Source organism: Argentina silus (genome assembly GCF_951799395.1).
Source record: "Argentina silus genome assembly, chromosome: 7".
In the NCBI taxonomy this organism is placed as follows: domain Eukaryota; kingdom Metazoa; phylum Chordata; class Actinopteri; order Argentiniformes; family Argentinidae; genus Argentina; species Argentina silus.
The window spans coordinates 2,798,133-2,816,638 of NC_139661.1; the positions used below are offsets into that span (position 1 = coordinate 2,798,133).

Consider the following 18,506-nt stretch of genomic DNA (forward strand, 5'->3'; position numbering starts at 1 on the left):
TACCTTTATTGCAAGATTTATTTGAAATACAACCTCCGCGCTCTCAAAAGGATGAATGATTGTATTCCGACTTTTCTTGCGCATTTGGAGAAGCGCGGATCACTATTTTGGGCAGGTGAAACACTGACTTGCGCGAGGTGTGGTTGTTTTATTTTAAACAGTATTTACTGTCTTGATACATGAAGGAAAATAATCAACTGCTGGACCCAAGATCAGACCCATACTGATCAATAAGTATGCACTTAATTGGAGTACACAGGCGAGGTGTCCCTTGCATCACCACCGGGATAACGTTGTCGTAATGTTTAATACTTCGGGCGTCGATCCCACTTTCAAGAGAGAGGATGTTTCCGAAGTTATCAATGGCACTCTGGAGCGTTTCTACAACATCCTCGTCACCACTGGTCCTACAACCATGCAAAACGAGACGTGCGGGGAGCTACTTGACTTCGGCAGGGCAGAGAAGATAGTTATCGGAGTGATGTTGGCCATCATCACAGCGGTCACCGTGATGGGAAACACACTGGTGGTCATAGCCGTTTGTGTTGTAAAAAAATTAAGACAGCCGTCAAACTACCTACTAGTATCTCTGGCCGTGGCGGATCTTTCAGTGGCTATAGTTGTCATGCCCTTTGTAATAGTGACGGACTTAACTGGGGGAGAGTGGCTTTTTGGGGAGGTGTTCTGCAACATCTTCATCGGTATGGATGTAATGTGCTGCACAGCCTCCATAATGACCCTGTGTGTGATCAGCGTCGACAGGTAAGGCATCCTAACTTTAGGCTACAAGTGGAACTGATTCAATTAAATAGGCTTATTATTATTATCATTCATTTTTATTGAACCTTTATTTAGGGCAGAACATTTAGTCCAATGACTAAGCCGGAGCTTGCTTTGAATGCTTGATACTTGACAGTGCTTGACAGAGCAGACCTAAAAGTCCTTGCATTCCAGACACCGACGGAGTTATTTGATTCAATATCTGAAGCACAACAGCCCATGTCTTGATGTTGAATCAAACTATTCGAAGAGCTCACGAGCCTTTTTGTTCTCTTTGCCACTGCAAAGAAGTAGCCTATGACTCAGACTTGTAAAAGAAAGGGAAAAGATTGTGATCATTGGCACAAGCGAGTCCGCATCAGAGACTAGAGACAATCATCTCCTTTTCAGCTATGAAACGCGCTATAACGACTTGAGATGAGCAGGCGACTGGATAGGCACTCGCAGTGCAGGTGAACGGGCTCCAGTGGGATGTCAACCGCACGGTCAAATGATCACTCCTCCAGAAAATCAATAAGCAGACTCTGATTAGTTTATGACATGGTTAATTTAGTTAACCACACGCACCAGAACATGTCTTAAACTTCTTCGATTATTGGCCTGTGTTTCCGTTTAATGACTCATCTCATTAGAGCACACATTCATCCCTAGTCTAAGTGATATGTATGCCATATGACTTGATCGTCGATTCGCAAACAATTCAGATCCCACACACTCTCCAGTTGACCAATTGAACAGTATAATCCTATTGTCTGACATCAGTGCTTTCAACCGCCATATAAACACTAATTACATTGATCCCACTATTAATATGTAGATAAATAATCCACATGGGCAGTGGTTCAGAACGTTCATACACACGCTATGCTCACAGGGCTTTTCACACCAATGCTCATGATATTTGCACATACTCTTTGATGTGCCAACAGAATGAACACAAACAAACCAAACGATTCCCCGCTTGCTTCCACACACAAATCTCCTGCTGATGACTGATATCCTGATTAGTTCTACATTAGAAATGTAGAAAATGCTGAAATTCACCTCCCCGCCCACCTCTCCACCCTTATAAAACGTATCAATGTCTGGGGAGAAAAAAAAGCTTGCTATAGCCTGTCGAATCGGAGTCATTGCTCCCTGTGATTGACTTTAACTTGATTGCTCTGATAGCGCCCCTGATTGTTCGACGGAGGCCGATTGAAGGCGCTTGACTGTTCCCCGATGTAATCCAGTCTGAGAATGACTGTGAGTGATCAATCAGCCTGTTCTGCCTCAGCAGCCTCAATGAAGACAAAGGCTGATAGCGTTTACCATTATCAGATTATCTTTCTCGCAGCCCGCTCATAGTGCCTTATTAGTTCAAAACATTACACTCAGAATTATTCATGGCGCCAGGCAGCAATGCTTTCATGAACCAGAATGATTGTGTATGTCTGAAGAGCTAATAGCCTACAATTAAATAAGGAACAGAAACACACTGAGAATTTGAGTCTGAGTCATTGTAATTGCCCTGATTCTCTCCTCCCCAATATAACGGTTGGATAAACATGAGCCATGACATATGATTCTGTTATGGATCAACAAGTTGTACCACTGTCTGTTGGAAAAAAGACTTGTGGAGTGGAATTCCTCTGGAATCAGGCATACAGGTGTGTATACTGGTGTAAAACAGAAGGAAAAGGCGTGCTCAACTCTAAATAAAGTTTAATTTTGATGAATGTGTCGAAATGCGTCCACAGTGACTAATGATTATGTCTTCAGTTATCATTTATTTGTTCTATATTTGAGAGTACTGGCTGTATTATTTACTTAGTGTATACAGGTGTGACTTACAAATGAGTGAAATGGATGCCCCAGAGTGGCATACAGTATAGCCAGACGTTACTCACCCTCCAGTCAACTCATCATCTGTCCTCTTTTAGCCTATGTTACTCACAGATCAACCCATTATACAGCCTTCTGTCCCAGTTTCCCACTCCTCCCCTGACTTCACACTTTCATACGCCGTGACCTGTCCAAGGTTACAAAAGTGTAGCAGAGGTGATTTGGAATCACACTCTTGTGATGAGGTAGCCCTGCCTGAGACATGTAAACTCCACTGTTGCACTTGATCAGACCTTGAGGACCTCCTCTTGGCCCTAATGGTAGACGCTTGTGTCTTCCATGTGGGAGACCCATGCTCGAACCCTGCAGGTCACAGAAGGAAGCCATTATCCACCTAGCCAACGATCCCTTCTCTATCTAGATAAGCTTTTTAATGAGGAATAAACAAAGCTAATGTGTAGCCTCGTTTCCAGGACAGCAGCACTGCAAGCAAAGTCAATATGACCTCTCATTTGGCATTCCAGACAAATTAGGCTTTCCCTGATTCCAGGACGATAATTGGCCTCTGTGTTTAAAAGACATCTCAGTCTTTCTCTGTACAGAGGAGAGTAGGAGCGTGACTGGTGTTAATCAGGCACCATCATGTGAGATAAGATTTCCCAGTAATTAGAGATCCAAATAGCTCATAGCATATGCTTAGCAGACCAGAGGAGAAATTGGCCCAGTGTGAGTGAGCATGTCTAAAATGATTAAATAGACAATTGGATCTTTCAACTTGAGACAGACACATGCATGTGCACAGAACAAACCTCAAGCAAGGAAAGACCTTTCAGAGTACGGCTCGCACAACCCGCTTTTTTTCCTGTTGGGAAATTAACAACAAAGCTTAAACGGATTTAGCACTGCCACTCGATAAAGCTGTTTAATAATGAGGTGTCATCTTAAGATTACATGCATGAGATCAGCCATGAGATCAGCCAGATCTATCTATCTATCTATCTATCTATCTATCTATCTATCTATCTATCTATCTATATATATATATATAGCTGCAATAACAATTTGTAGGCCTATGTATATTGCGTTTATATTAGGAGACCATTAATTGGAACTGAAATAGAATTGTGAAAATAGTTTCAATGCCTTTCAAGCTACCCAAAGTCACTGTACAGTACATTAATAAAAATCGAAGTTGCAAAGTCTCCAACACCCACACCTACAGGTGTGGCAACTGCTTAATGGACATTATATTCTGTGTGAGGGACCTTGCAAAGCATGAACATATTTGTCTGGGCCATAGGGACCTATACGGTTCAGGGTCTCATCACAGTAAGGGTTCAGTGACTCCTGTGATGGACGGCGATTATCGATCCTCTTCTGAGAGCTCCTTTGGCTCCAGCGCGGGAATGTGCAGAATGGGGGAGAGAGAGAGAGAGAGTGATTTGGTCCCTGGACGAGAGGACCAGTGGATTAGCATGATCCTGTCAGCAGTTCGGGCAGGGATAAAGGATGCATATAAAAAACATGGGCCACTCTTGTGGAACTAATCTCTGTGCTTCTCTGACATTTCCTGTCACATCATTCCCTGCCCCTGGACGTACACTGTACAGAGTGTGTGTGTGTGTGTGCCCCCTTCACAACGATTGAGGATTGCAGGTTTTTTTTTGCTGTGGAATTTTTATGGCCAGTTTCTGCATTATTTGTGGCTATGAAAGCCATCCTGGGAGATGACTCCCCGACATTCACCTTTATCTGCTCACGTGGGGTCCACTCAGCTAAGACTAGTGGTCTTAATATTCCCTTGACCACTGCATGGGTCTTGCTCTGGATATTGTGTACCATAGAAGATCACAATCAGATCAATTCTCATTATTGTTGCCTATTGATCCCCCCCCTCCGACCTCCAAACAAACTAGGACTGATCATTCAACACAAGGATGCCTTTATTAAAGCCATTGACTTGCCCTTGCCCGCTTCCTAAAAAGTAGCTCTCTCTTGCTCCCAGTTTTTACCCCTCCGAGAGTAATATGTTGTATATTTAATATTTGAAAAGCCATATATAAATAATTCATTTGGAACAGAGAGGAGAAAGGATATTCTCTTTCTAGAGTCACCCAGTCGTTGAAAGAAAATCGGGATAGTACTAAAGGGAATGGATGAGTCTGTTATGGCAAGAGACAGAACCTCATTAAAATTGCAAATGAAAAATATACTGTCTTGCACTCAATGAATGTTTGGATGGAAGACAGATATAGGGTCTGTCTTAAAATACAGGTGATCCTTCTGGCCCAGGGGTCAGTATTCATAGTGACAGTCTATTTCAGGTCTGTGCCGGCACCAGATGGGGTGCCTGGATAGCGTGCAACCTGGGGCAGTTGGCATCTGGGCAAGCACCGGCCAGACATGGCAATCCGGTGTAAAGCTGTTGAAAAGTCGACCCCCCACCCCCTCTACCTTTGATTGTTGTTTGCGAGCCAGTGAATACGTTCAACCCGGGGAAGGTGGTACTCGTTTGGTGCAGTAGGAACATCCACCCGCAGTGCCCGCCACAGATGAGTTGACCTGGATGACGCTTCCTCAGGTAATACAGAGTGACACCTCAGATACACACTCAATAGCACTCTCTCTCCTCTTCTCTCCTCCCTCGTCCTCCAACCGCTCCGCAGTGCCCTGCCTGCACTGAAATATGGAGGAGAGGACAAAGATCTTCTCTAAAGCCAGCGCGGTCAGATCAAAAGTGAATGCGTGCTTACAGACGGATGCTACAATCTTTGTAATCCCTTAAGCAGGGAAAATAACAGATGAAGTATATTCTGTCCATCACTGTCTGTTTGGAAACTGCCCTTTACTGTAGCCTTTTCCCTGGTGCAAAGTTATGTAAGGCAGGCTGCAAACAGTGCGTGATAACAATCACTGGAAGTTAGAGTTAGTTAGTCAGACAAAACATGAATGCCCTAACAAAGCATTCATAATTGTTATGTCTCAGATCTGTCCCTACTCCCATCCCCTATGAGCGGGGTGTGTGTATGTGTGTGTGTGTGTGTGTGTGTGTGTGGGGGGGGGGCTCAATCAAAAGAGATGTAACAGTACAGAGACAAAAGCTCTGCAATGTGGCCACGATCGTCGACATCACAACGCAGCACATTCTGTTTGACTCCCACAACCTTTCATTTTCAAAACACATTCTCACAGCGACAATACCACGGTACCAATTCAACAGAATGAGTGTGTGTGAGAGAGGAGGTTCTAGGGAATTGTTGGAGAGGATGACAGAACGGAGAATAATACTACCCTTGTGGCTACATCGCTTGTCTTCCTACCTCATAAATCGACTTTCCCTCCTCCACAATATGGACACTGTCAGGTCAAAAGGTGGTAGTTGGGTATCAGCTATCATCGGGCTATGATAAGGTGTCTGGCCAGTGGGAAGTCTGTAGGGCTTTGGGGTCATGTTCCTCACCTTTGCTCAGGGTTTGTGGCTGACATACTGTAGAACTGGGACAATGTTTTTGTCTTTCCTTTTCTGTATCAAATGTTTTTGAACCTCGGCTCCTGTGAAGATTTTCTCAAACTGTTTGTCGCAAGTCAATAAACGCATGGAATATTAAATGTTCTCCATGTGATGTTGTTACACACAGTATGTGCAACGATTATAGCAATCTTTTGTAGAACACCTTCACAAGTTTCTAGGACTTCTATGGAATTGTGTTTCAGTCATTCCAGAGCTGTTTGTTGGTCTCCTTTCATGTTGTTTTGGTTTGCTTCTGTGGCTACTGTACCAGACTCCAAAAACTAATCAGAGCACACTTGAACCATGTCCAGGTATGCATAACAAGTGGAGGGTAGGCTGAGTGACGGAACAAAGACCTTGCACATTTCCCAGGAGAATTTCTCCCGCCAAGGTGTTATTATAACAATTACAGTGAATAATCATTTGGCAGGTAGAGTGAATAATTTGCACATTTTGCACAGTGCAGTAAAACCCAAGTGGGAAAAAAAGGGTTACAGGATGATAGTTTATCCGGAAGCTTCCAAGAGCTGGAGACCTGCTTCTTTGCTATGCATAGGCCTATAATGTGGCACTGACTTAGTAATCTCAGCGTGAGCCCTCAGGGAGGAAAAGGCCAACTGATGACATGGGTTCTAAATGGGGCTGCGAGTTTGGCATAAATCATGTTGCGTGTTTGGCATGAAGTAGATGTTCCACATTTTTCATCTGGAATGGACAAAGGCAAAATATTTATCAGTGAGCTGGATAATGGGATTCCCATTGATGGACCAGATTACATACAGCAGATAGCATGTGCTTAGTATTTGTGTGTGTGTGTGTGGGGGAGGGAGGGGTGTGGGGGTGTGTGGAGTGTGGGTGTGTTGGCTTTGGTATAGATACAGATAGCAATTCAGTAGATTTATGATGTTGGTAACTGCTTGCCTCTCGAACAACAAATACATGAATCTTCATGTATGTGCTCTGTAAGTCTATCCTATTGGGATAGTTTCCTCCTCAATTCCAAAACTCATCATTTAAGATGATTTTGTTGACCTCAAACGTGGGATACTGTCCAGAGCTATGGGAATAGTGGAATTACCCTGCTTCCCATGACATTATTGTTGACTGTTGAGAACAGGAAGTAACATTATGATGTTGTAAATATCACCAGTCTTCAGGTAGTCTGAAGCTTTAAATGTGAATACGTTTTAGACCATTTTTTCCAATTGGGATCAGGGCAGCTATTATCAAAGCTACCATTACCATTTTCTCTATGATTTATGAAGTTGAAAGACTCTGGAGACAGTTTTTGTTTGCTCGCTTGCAAAGGTACAGTACACATCAGCTGTCTATCTATAAAGATATCCATAACATACAGAGATAACACTTTACTGGCATTGTTCAAACATGTCCTGACTTGCATTCAACATTCAAAGATACTGACAAGGATAGAGGGAGTGAACAGTTACCCCACCATTTTTGGTTATTTTTTGTATTATTGTGCTTTTGTGTATTACTGTGCTTATTGCTTATATGTGTTATAAACAATACATGTTTTGCAGTGAGATGCAATTGGTACTATTAAGACTGAGTGGAGTAACGGTATAATTTCCGTTAATTTGTTCTGCTGTGTCTGCACTGAGCACAGCACAAACAAGAACATAGGTTCTTCCACAAAATCTGTCATTGATGCATGACACTGCCTGGTGTTGAATCAAATTACATTCAATTTAGTTTCCTCCCTGGCTGTAGGAGAACACATATTTATATTCATTGCTGATGTAAGCAACAAGCAAGACACTTGCCCTTCCTTCTGAGTGAGTATTTGTCATAACAAAGTCTACAGGATATACAGCATCATTGCCCATCAATGACACAGTAAAAGTTTGTTTCCTGGTAGGAACATGGATGTCTTTATCACACACCTTTGCAAATACAGAGATGAGGATTACAGTTGGTCTCCGTCGATAGAGCCTGTATGGCATGTCACCTTTCAGTCTCTGTTTGCAGAACACGGCAGTGGCAAATCAATACACTCCCTCCAGACTCAACATATCATAACACAACGCTATTAGCGTTGCAGCTATGTCTCGTTTGAAATATGTTCAATGAACGTGTAAATAAAGATAAGGAAACACGTAACGAGTCTGGGGTGATATTTACAATGCTCTGTCAAGGACACAGAGAGGTGACTAGCATAACTTTACACTATAGCTTGACAGATCTGCAAGATGGACGGCTTTACCCTCTACTATAAAACACATTCTCCCAGTACGCAGATGACATGATCACACGGTTTACAGGAGCTCCAGCGTTTCGAGTCGTTTTGATCAAAATTGTTTTTTTTTCTCACTGACTGTGGAGTTGTTTGGTGGTCTTCAATCTGCTGTTCAGGTTGCACTATGAATGGTCAATGTATAGCCAGAGGGGGAATAACATGTGGACCACAACACTGTCCTTGGTTCTAGACAACACTGTGTTTTTAATGACTTAGTAAACAAGGTGGATATTAGATGTTCTATTCACACTGACAGAAGTTGAGGTGCTCACAGCCACGTCAACCACAGACCTTTTGTGGAAGTGAGACACATAAAAATAACACACACTTATTGAGGCTTTGGTAGCCATGGTAACACAAGCTACTAAATTGCTCTGGAAAGAAAATTGTACGCTGTATGGTGAGATGAGATGTACAGTACCCATAGTAGTCCCTCCTGTTAGCTTGGCCCCATGAAGTCAGAGGCGCCATTTAAAGCAGAGCACATTCAGTAATTAATCCTGTTGAAGATAACACAGAGGGGGAAGTGAACCACAGCAAACTCAGAATGTCATGACTGGATGGAAGAGATGGACTAGCTGAAACATAAATATTCAGTTTGCACCAACAGAGTTAAGTCATTGTATAATAATGAGAAAAGAGTTTGGCACATTCATGAATATTTTAATGAGTGACTGAGTGTCTCAGTGTCAATGAATTTGTGAATGTGGGATTGAATAACACAAATAGCAGCATTGCATTGCATCTGGCACAGAAGCGAATGTCACCCTTACACCTTGTATTTTGTGGTCTGTAATTCGTTTTCCGATGTCATCATCCAACCTGGCAAACAATACAATACAACTAATTATCCAATCACAAACAATGGTGTATAATTGAGTTTGACACATTGTTGTTATATGTAGACTGACAAAGCAGCTCTGCATTAGTAGTGCACCCATTAGAAGTTTATCGTTTTGACACAAATATCCGACTATTATCTTTATCGGTGGGAAGCCATAAACCACGGTGGTACAGGTGGTATCTGAGGCATTTAATGACCCACTGCAATAAGGTCATAAACATTATATTGACCACCGTAGAACAGGTTGGAGCGAGGAATATGGGGAGAGATGTACAGACAAATTTCAGCTGGGGACATAAATGTGCTCAAGAGATAGCATTGCTACAGTAATAGTTGGGTGCTTCAACTGTAAACATCATCACGGAAACAGTTATTAGGGGCATAACGGGAAGTTTTCCACCATTGTCCCAGGCCTAACCACACAGTAACATTACTTGTCTCTGTGGGCCTAACCTAGAATATTAGGTCAACTGAGTCTTCCCCAAATGCATTTTTCCCATGTTGCAACAACATCTGCAAGCAAAGAGTAAAGGCAGGAGCTTGTTTGAGTGCTCTATCTCAACGCATGCTCGGAAATAAGACAGTGCTTCAATCTAGAGCTTTTCAATGGTTACAGTAAACAGGCATATCAGTAAACAGGCAATTTCGTTCTCCAAAAATAAATGCAACCGGAACTTGGTTTACAAATTAGCCTCACCCAGAACACAATTATGGTTAATATGACATAATGTGTCACACGGTAGGGAGTGGCTGTATGGAGGCGAGGGTGACTTGCGGAGGAGGAGGTGGCCCAGGGGCGGTGCGTGCAAGGTGGGGTGGGGTGGGGTGGGGTGGGGTGAGGTGCGTAACAGGGGAGGAACCTGGGGAGAACAAACCCCAGTGCACAGATATACAACTATCAAGGGATGACTCATCTGCTATTTCTGTAAGAGTCCATTTTAGATGGGTATGTTTTGCTCTAAACTGACCTTCTCGTCTCATTTGTTTTAACCTTAGCCTGGCCAATAAGGAGCTAGACAGTGAGGGTCAGGATTAAGTGGCCACATGTAAACTCTTACTAGGAGGGGCAGGGGTTAATTCTAAAAAGGCCTATTAAAGAGACAGAATATGAAGGAGAGTTAGGCTGACATTTCTCTGTTGTTCCTCTGTAGGAAGAGTTATTAGGCCACTGATGTCATTGTCCAATTATATACTGCATGGGAGAGTTGTTAGAATTCTGCTTCATCCTCTCGAGCACTCTGGAACAAAGTGAGGTTTTTGAAATGTAAAGTCTGAGGTTACCAGTGTCTGAGGATACCGTCAAAGAGATGCAGGAGCCCCTGTGAGACAACTGTGGCATACTCCCTTGAATGAGGATGTGCTGAGAACGCTCTTTTTTCCCATCCAGCATTCATCTGGCTGTTTTCAAAATGTCTTTTTCCGTTCTCTTTATATTACCAAACCAACCATGAAGCAGCGAATGTAGGCTATTGACCGTTGAATGAAAAACAGCAACCTGACAGTTCTGGGATTTTCGAAAATCCCCCAACATCATTTCAGATGACCATCAGTCGTACAAGTGCGAATGCACATGAATATCAGACATTCTTACAAAGGCAGGGAATCTGCATAAATCCGTTTTGGGTACCTCTCAAGTGAATTGTTGTTTACACTGTGAACATCACTATGAGACCAAAAATACAACATCATCTGGAACATTCAGGAATGCAACATGACCTGGAGGCTTTTTAGGGGAGGAACCATCTAAATGTTCCAGTCGGCCTACCCCAACCCCCACAACTGCAGCCATGTAAATATTTCACTGTGTTTCCCCTCTCAGACATAAATGGGTTGAGTGGTGTTACTGGAGGTGAATGACAACCACCGCAACACTGGGCTCGCTACTAACCGTGTGCAGAAAATAGTTCACTTTACTGTCCTCTGGCAGTCTGGCGGAAGTAACGGAATTCTCCATTAACTCACACTGTTTATCTAGGGCTGTGTCATCCCCTGAGGGGAGGAGGGATGGGAACACAACCATTGACATGGCCCTGTCCGCCTACATGAAAACGCAAAAATAAACTCCTCTTTATTTGACAGAGAAGTCCTCTGTCTCACTCTGTGTAAGTGATGTGTGAGTGACACTTTGGCTTTGGCCTGAGCGCGTGGTTCAGCTGTTTCCACATCTGTGTGGTTCATCTGTGTGGTTTCGGGGAGGTGATAATAACTAATACCCGTGAGCAATAACATGTTTCTGGTTATCTTGATGTAGACCGGTCCTTTGGTGTTTGACTAATGCTTTTGTTGTGGTGACACTCAAGACGCATAGGGGGAGGGAGGTGTATGAGATCTTTATACATTCGAAACAATGCAGGGTAACACTTTCTCTTTCAAATGTTCCCTCAAAACCCATCTTTTTAAACTTGCTTTTATTTTTTTAACTATTTTTATTGTTGTTTTTACTGTGCTTTTGTTTTACTTTGTATTTATCTATCTATTCTTGTTCTCTCCATGGAATGTAGTATCTTTGAGTACTGAGAAAAGCGCTATACAAAATTATAAATAATTAATTAAGCATTAATTAAGCATTATTATTGTTCTTGTTCTTGTTCTTGTTCTTAATATTATTATTATTAATATGTATATTAAAACAGATTAGACAGAGAGGAAGCTAAGAGCCGTAGTGGGGGGAAGTTCGTTATCATACATAAAGTTATCATACATGAAGAAAGTGATAAAACAATAAACAACAAAAAACAAACAACAAAAAATACTTGAACAGCTTTAATCTGTTTCTATGTGAGTAAGATGGTAGAAAGATTTCAGTCCAAGTGAGAGTGGTTCTTAAAATGGCACTCTTGTGGAAAGGCCAAATATGAGTCACGGACTGTACAGAATCACTCACATGTTTTCATCGCATTGAATAATGTATTTAAGGGTGCAGTGTTGCATTATTGTGCTGCCCTCAAGTATTCCTATGCATTCCCCATGAATATAGCACATCCTTCTAGATATAGACCTACTGAATGTATCCCTTTGGCATGGCTTACCTTGATGTTTTGATTACCGGTTCGCAGTCTTTCTACATCATAAGTGCCCTTGGATTTTTTTTATTTTTAATTAGTTAGAGTTGTGTGTGTGTGTGTGTGTGTGTGTGTGTGTGTGTGTGTGTGTGTGTGTGTGTGTGGAGGGGGGGGTGTAACCTGCATGACACCTAGACTGACCCACAACCCTCCTTGAAACACTCTCACATTGGATCCAGTGTCCATAATTTATCATTGCGGCAGTATTGCTGAAGGTGTTGGCACCAATCTGAAGCCAAAAGCAGAAAGCTGTATGTGCTTGTATTCCCCAAAGTCTTTTGTTGTTCGAACACCCTGGAGCTGCACTTACGGATGATAGCTCTTTGGACTCCATTAAGCCTCTTACAGCAACACAACACAATGTTTCTCAAGGAGATGATGGATCTTAATGTAGCGTATATAGTGTAAATACTGTTGATAATTAATAACTTGGAATTATTAATTTGGCTACTATTTCAAATGAATACTATAATTACCTCAAGGCACCACTTAGAATTTTTAACAGCAAGTCTTTAACAGCGAGTCTTAAATTAAAATCATCAATTGTTCTTTTACAGAATAATTACTTCAACAGTCAGTGTTATATCAATAATCTGAAGGGTATTTGATGTCTATCAACTATTTTAGTAAGTTCTTTATGAATATGGAATTGTATTACGCTAAGAAACTATTTATATGCAAAGATTAATAAAGATGACTTCAATCATAATTGTAATGGATTGGAGAAACATTGCAGTGCCAAAATACACTCACCGGCCACTTTATAGGTACACCTTTCTAGTACTGGGTTGGACCCCCTTTTGTAGCCCATCTGCTTCAAGGTTCGACGTGTTGTGCGTTCAGAGATGGTCTTCTGCATACCTTGGTTGTAACGAGTGGTTATTTGAGTTACTGTTGCCTTTCTATCATCTCGAACCAGCCTGGCCATTCTCCTCTGGCCTCTGGCATCAACAAGGCATTTTCGCCCAGAGAACTGCCACTCACTGGATATTTTCTCTTTTTCGGACCATTCTCTGTAAACCCTAGAGATGGTTGTGTGTGAAATCCCAGTAGATCAGCAGTTTCTGAAATACTCAGACCAGCCCGTCTGGCACCAACAACCATGCCATGTTCGAAGTCACTTAAATCACCTTTCTTCCCCATTCTGATGCTAGGTTTGAACCTCAGCAAGTCCTTCTTGACCATGTCTACATGCCTAAATGCATTGAGTTGCTGCCATGTGATTGGCTGATAAGATATTTGTGTTACCGAGCAGTTGAACAGGTGTACCTAATAAAGTGTAGTTCAAGGAGGAAGAAAGCGATTGTTGTCAATATTTATGGAATTGATCAGATTCCGAGGCTTGAGTTCAATACGCCCTCCTGGATGTCTTTGTAAGTTGTAGAGCTTGTTGTGCTGATGGATGGTTGGTGGGTCTCTCCTGGGTAGAGAGCAAGCTGCGTTCCTCTTCAGTTGTGCAGAGCTGATTGCTCATCTCAATGGGATAATCTCAGAATCCCCTTTGAGAGGCTCAATCGAGTATAGGCAGAACCACTTCAACAATGGTTCCTTCAAACTTCTTCCACCATTTTCAATGAGAATGTGTTAAAATTGAGAAACAGCTCTTGATGTCTTTCTCCTGCCATGAGGAAAGTAGGCGTGTTTGAAATGCGCGCTGGTCCCAGCCGCAATCGTCATTGAGTGAGAGGAAGTCTCACCTCTATAGGGACTGCAATGAAAGCAGTTAGTCCAGGAATAAAGATATCATTCCTAAAACGTTCTCATGGACATATTGTGTGTATGCAATTATTGCCAAAGTCTTTGTTTCATATTTTAGGAGAGAATGATATCAAACAATAAGTGATTACAATCTAAAGCATTGTTGCAAGACGTAATAACACATTCAGGATGAAGATAAGTCAATTGCAAGGAATGTACACACACTATTAAATATACATTCACAGGTAATATGTTGGCATTTCTAATGTGTTAAGAAATGTGTTAATCATGTGCACAGATCCTTTTATGTGTTTGTGTCTTCTCTGTAAAAGCTCCCTCTCCCACACATTCTTCAGAATCTGTGACCTGTGCTGGCCATTTGGCACCTTTTGATGCAAAGCCAGTAATCCATTGTTTAGGGTCTGTTGAGGGGTCAGCTTTTAAGCCTTATTAGGATGGCAGTTGAAATGCGAAGATTTGGCAAGGAAATCTGTCTATGTAATGTTAATAGCAAAGCATATCTTAATATTAATAATCTGACTCCAAGTAATTTAATTAACACTATGTGCAAACCATTGATGAGTTTCTGCTGAATTAGTGCAAGAATGGTCAAATAGAATGAGTCAAATGAGGCTTTAATAATACTGTATACCTATACAATTATGACAAGGAAAATACTTCATAGAATATGTAACATTATACCCTCAATGATAAATAGTAGATAGATAGAGAGAGAGATAGAGAGAGAGAGGTGACCACATGGTCACTCCTACAGTACTCACAGAGCTCAGATGAGAACACACAGCAGGACAAAGAGTGAGAATCTGACTCTAAACATTCTGTTTTATTCCCTGACTTCCAACCAAGGTATTTAAATTAGGAGCTGTTTGCAAGGGAACCAATCAGAATTCATCCTATAAATTCTATACTGATGACACCACAATTTTGACACCTTCCAGAGAACTTGTAAAACAGCCAACTGTCGCATCGGAGGAAGGGATCTCAAGGAAGGGGGGCAGAATTGCTCCCCCTGCAAGCTTCAGCATCTGTTGATGATGAATCGCGCCTTTTTTGCTTGCCCATAACATTTGTAATTTTCTAATACCAAATTAATACTTGTCACTAAATAAAATGGTTTGGAGTTGATGTTTTTGGGACAAATTCATGAATAATTGGACGCTTATAATATCTATCATTTTTGGGCAGACCCCTGTTGGTAGCTTGGGGAGGTGTTAGCCCCCCATGTCAGCTCCATTATACTTGACACTTGACCTAACTTCCCATTGAACACACTATCTCTTTATGCTCTTTGATGTAAAGGCAGCCCTTGATCATGATGTAAATAGGGCAGGATAGTCTTTGTGGCTCAAGGTAGTGATAGGTAGCATGCTAGTGCTTTAGAGATCACCCACTCTTTGAGGAGACATAACAATTGCAAACAAACAGAGGATAAAAGGCCCTTTACCTAATTCCAGCATACAACAGATGCTATCCACCACCCCATCAACACTTTCATGTTTCTCTGAATTTGCTGCAAAGAGGGGTTGAGAGTGTCTGAATGGTTCTGACACTCCATCGTTCTCTCCATCATGTTCTCTTTTGATCTTTTTACTTATATTGAAGGGTACAGAGGCCCATCTCTGATCTTGCTGTTTGTTTCCCATCTCCTAGGTACCTGGGGATCACCAGACCCCTGACATACCCAGCCAGACAGAACGGCCAGCTGATGGCCAAGATGATCATGGGCGTGTGGCTGGTCTCTGCCTCCATCACCCTCCCGCCCTTCTGCGGCTGGGCCAAGAACATCCACACGGCTGGTGTGTGCCTCATCAGCCAGGACTTTGGCTACACCATCTACTCCACAGCCGTGGCCTTCTACATCCCCATGCTTGTCATGCTCTTCATGTACTACAAGATCTTCAAGGCTGCTCGCAAGAGCGGCGCCAAGCACCGCTTCACCGACTTCTCACGGCGGGACCGCCTGGAGACGGTGGCCAGCGATGCGCTGCGGATGCAGGGCCTGAAGCCCCCGGGCGTGGCCGAGGAGTGCGCCGCCTTGTCACGGCTGCTGAGCCGTGAGCGCCGCAACATCTCCATCTTCAAGCGGGAGCAGAAGGCGGCGACCACGCTGGGGGTCATCGTGGGCGTGTTTGCCATCTGCTGGCTGCCTTTCTTCATCCTGTCCACGGCGCGGCCCTTCATCTGCGGGGTGAAGTGCAGCTGTGTGCCCATCTGGCTGGAGCGCACGCTACTGTGGCTGGGCTATGCCAACTCCCTCATGAACCCCTTCATCTATGCCTTCTTCAACCGCGATCTGCGCTCCACGTATCGCGACCTGCTCCGCTGCCGCTACCGCAACATCAACCGGCGCCTGTCCGCCGTGGGTGTGCACGAGGCGCTCAAGGCGTAGGGAGTGTTTGGGGCTGAAGCGTCCACAGAATTGTTATGTCTCGCCAAAATACCTTGAGGATGCGGTCACTAGGGTTATATACAGTAATTGGGGCTCAGGAGGTGACCTGTGCACTGCAGCGGTGTAGATAAGACAGAGTCCCTGTTTGCCGTGCCCTAACCCACTGCAAAGGGAGAAAGACAAGGCGATCACTTTAGTGTCTGTGTGACTCAATCATTCTATTTCGAGAGCAAAAACCATGGAGCGTTTTTGATGGTCTATTCAAGTTGACACTGCTTTTGTGCATATGCTACAATTCAGTCCTGACTTCATATTAATGTCAGCTTGATGTATTGACATTGACTAGGGGAAATGACATGAAAACACAGGCGATAGTTCTGTGTCATGAAAAGCGTGGACCGTGAATGGATTTCTGCATGATATTTGCCAAATTGATACTTGTATAAGGGGATGCCATTCTCCTTTGTCTATTGTTTTTTAACCAGTCAAGGTCATGAAATCTGGCGAACTATTCCCAGGTCAACCTGTCTGTGATGGACAAGATGGTGACAAAGAAAATGCTTTGTATATGTATACATACATCTGTTATTGTGTGGAGGCAGGCGAGTGTCGAACAACAAAATGTAGAACATTGCTAAGACATCCTTTGTGTTGTCAGTTTATTTCCAACCATGCCTTTGACTCATCTCCTAACGTTGAATCCTTTGATCTCTGCTGGCCAGCATCAATGCAGTATTAAGGAAAAGACAACCCATGTACTACTTATATACTACTATATGGTACATACAGTACAGTGCTTGTGAGGAAATATTATAGGTGGAGTATGAGTTGTGATAATGTGATTTTGTAGGAAAGAGGAAAACGAGGTGGTATAATAAATGATTCAAACAACGTTTCTGAGCAATGACTAAATATGACCTCCCCGGGAACCTCACAATTTCAGAAAAAAAAAAAACTTTATTGTGCGTTGATTGATGGAGTCTGCATGAAACACAACTTCTATTCAACATGCTACTGTATGCATAAACCATGAAGCAGAACGATTGCATAGTAAATTGGACAAACATGTCGCTTGGCACGGTGGTTCGTATTTCACCCAGGCACATCAACACACAATTGTAATACATGTAGATGATGCATAAACGACGAAGCTGTGGAACATTTGCTATGTTGACATTTTGTCCTCATTCAAATTGTTACTTTCTGTTTCAAACAGACTGATTCATTACCCCATCCATCTCAATTGTGTTATGACAAAAGCTGATCAAACAATCCTTAACCCAGTAGGAAATACAATGAAACTCTTTAGCTATGATAGGTGTAGCAGGTGTTGCAAAGTTTACCTTGCAAAGTTTACCATGTGTCTTTCACAGCCTGTGACAGGATGTGGTTAATGGTTTATGGACTCTGCAGCGACTTCATCTGATCACATGAACTATTCTTTGTTGACGTGGCTCTGTATGACCCCATGTAAAACCTAATCAGTCAAGCAATGTGTGCTTTCTCTACCTCGATTTTTGAAAAATACTGTACATTACTGCAAAAAGATGTATTTCTGGGCTTGCAATATATTTTGTAATATGATTGCTTTTATTTATTGTGTCAACATTGACATACCCATTCTACAACTGCTTTGCCATAACCCTTTCAAATTTACCAGGAGAAGTGAGATCATGTTTCATCACTTTGTAAATAAATAAAGCAGCACTTGGTTAAAAATCTCACAGTGGTTTTCTGCAAGTATGTGCAGATGCTCAAAGTCACTTATTCATTATATAGTCATGAACTATTTAGTTTTGCTTCATGGCTTTTCTTGAAAGACATACTCAAAGAACAGATGCACCGAGTGGTCACGTCATTCATAGAGCGATATGGGAAAGTAATGCCCGATATTGCTAGGAGCGATTCTCAATGAAATGTGTCCAAAAGGTTCTTTGACTCAGTTTCAAAAAAGCCATTGAAGGGGGTTCGGAGGGTCATACTTGACTCTGGGCGCTAACTTTACAAACAGGCTAGCCACGTCACACTTCGAAGCTCTACAGCTGAATGAAATGTCCTACGTCACGGCACCTGGGAAATCGTTTTAGGAGGAGGTAAGAAAACAGAATGTATCGCCCAAA

General features: G+C 42.5%; 1 protein-coding gene across 1 annotated transcript; it reads left to right on the forward strand.

Moving 5' to 3' along the window:
- Nucleotides 1-301: 301 nt before the first annotated feature.
- Nucleotides 302-16,729, forward strand: htr7c (5-hydroxytryptamine (serotonin) receptor 7c; the record flags this gene model as incomplete). The annotated part of the gene is made up of 2 exons (XM_083672914.1): nt 302-762; nt 15,648-16,729. 2 exons carry the CDS (start codon nt 302-304, stop codon nt 16,384-16,386), a joined length of 1,200 nt encoding a protein of 399 aa, XP_083529040.1. The 3' UTR covers nt 16,387-16,729.
- Nucleotides 16,730-18,506: the final 1,777 nt, after the last annotated feature.